The sequence below is a fragment of the Silene latifolia genome, chromosome 4 (assembly GCF_048544455.1).
Source record: "Silene latifolia isolate original U9 population chromosome 4, ASM4854445v1, whole genome shotgun sequence".
Lineage (NCBI taxonomy): Eukaryota > Viridiplantae > Streptophyta > Magnoliopsida > Caryophyllales > Caryophyllaceae > Silene > Silene latifolia.
In genome coordinates this window covers 51,879,304-51,880,919 of record NC_133529.1, presented here as the reverse complement: position 1 = coordinate 51,880,919, position 1,616 = coordinate 51,879,304, and the positions used below count along the sequence as shown (strand labels likewise).

Genomic DNA, 1,616 nt, shown 5'->3' with positions numbered 1-1,616 from the left:
TATGCCCAGGTCTAACAGGTTAGAGATTATACCTTTTGATCCCGAGCCAGAAAAGACTTTTCGGTACAGACGAAAATTTCAAAGAGAAGTAAGTCAGGTGGAAGACTTGAGTACAATTGAGTACGAGCAGTATAATTTTGCAGAAGATTCGTCCTTAGAAGAGGACATGCTTATATCTGCACTTGTGGTTTCTACAACATAAAAGATGCCAATATTGGCAAGTCATTCCGAACCCACGGTTGATTCTATTCCTAAAGGCTTCAAGCTCCCTACCACTGATAAGGGGTCTTTTGAGATAAAGCCTTCCTATATAAGCCTAGTAGAGAGAAATATGTTTGGAGGAAGAGCTGAAGAGGACCCCGCAAAGCACATGGGGAAGTTTGTTACTTATTGCTGTTCTATTCCTTTGACAGCTGGGGTGACTCAACATCAAGTGAAAGAAACTCTCTTCCCTTTCTCTTTGAGCGATGATGCAGCTGAGTGGTTACGGGACTTAGATATGGAGACCGACGCAGTTACTAACTGCACTTCATTAGCTCTTGCATTTTACGAGAGGTATTTTCCACCAGAGAAAACTAATGCATTGAGAAGTTAGATTACAAGTTTTAAGCAAGGTCCCACTGAAAACTTTAATGAGGCTTGGATTCATTTCAAACGGCTAGTTCGGTCCGTCCCTCACCCTGGTTTCGAAATTTGGTTCCTTTGCAAGCAGTTTTACAGCGGGTTGTATGACGATCATAGTTCCTTGCTTGATTCAGCTGCTAACGGGAGATTCCAAGATAATACTAATGACGGTAAAGCTTGGAAGATGATTGATCAGATAGCTACTCACACAGCTGAGTATGGTAACCCCAGAGGAAGTAAGAGAGGAAGTGGTTCAGACAATGCTATTGCGGAGCAGCTGGAGGCCCTAACGGCTCAAATAGCCGATTTAAAGACTACTCAATCTTTGGGTAAGCAAGAAACGGTTCATATGATTCAACAAGAAGTATTCTGCGAGAGATGTGAGATAGATGGCCACACTACGGCCAACTGTATGAGTACTATTGAACAAGTTCATGCCTTCCAATCTTTCAGGCAAGGTACTCCTTATTCTAACTTCTTCCCTGAAAGGAGTCAGAATGCTTTTGCTCAAACTCTGCCACAAGGAGCTTATATTATTCCTCCATAACGTAGTAACCAACCACAAGGAAATTTTGTTCGGCAAAATCAAGGAGGTTTTCAACAAATTCAACCTCCTCCTCAAGGTCCAAATAATGAGATGGTAGTGTTGAGAGCTCTCTTACAACAAACTTTGTCAATGCAACAGAAGCAAACGGCTCAAATCTCCGAACTCACGGTTCACAACATGATGTTGGATACTCAAGTTGCTCAAATGGCGGCTCAAAATCCTTCGAAACAGTCTGCTCTTCCACCTCAAGGTAAACAACCTCATGAGCGAGTTAATGCTATTTCTTTGAGGAGCGGTACTTCTTATCAAGGTCCGGACATGCCCATTAATGAAGATGAAGTTCCCTATATGCATCCTTAGGGATTGGGAAATCTCGAGTTGTGCGATGACGAGAAAGAAACTTGCAAGGATAGAACATGGGATAAGCAAAAAGACGAAAAAAGAA

General features: G+C 42.3%; 1 protein-coding gene across 1 annotated transcript; it reads left to right on the top strand.

Annotated features, from left to right (window-relative positions):
• Positions 1 to 205: 205 nt before the first annotated feature.
• Positions 206 to 1,171, top strand: LOC141651501 (uncharacterized). The gene is made up of 2 exons (XM_074459209.1): positions 206 to 555; positions 856 to 1,171. Exons 1-2 carry the CDS (start codon positions 206 to 208, stop codon positions 1,169 to 1,171), a joined length of 666 nt encoding a protein of 221 aa, XP_074315310.1.
• Positions 1,172 to 1,616: the final 445 nt, after the last annotated feature.

Bases quoted from the DNA above. Each gene is read 5' to 3' on its own strand.
- LOC141651501 (XM_074459209.1), top strand. From the start codon at position 206: ATGCCAATATTGGCAAGTCATTCCGAACCCACGGTTGATTCTATTCCT. The intron at 556-855 runs GTATTTTCCACC...TGGTAACCCCAG, and splicing joins GCTCTTGCATTTTACGAGAG to AGGAAGTAAGAGAGGAAGTG.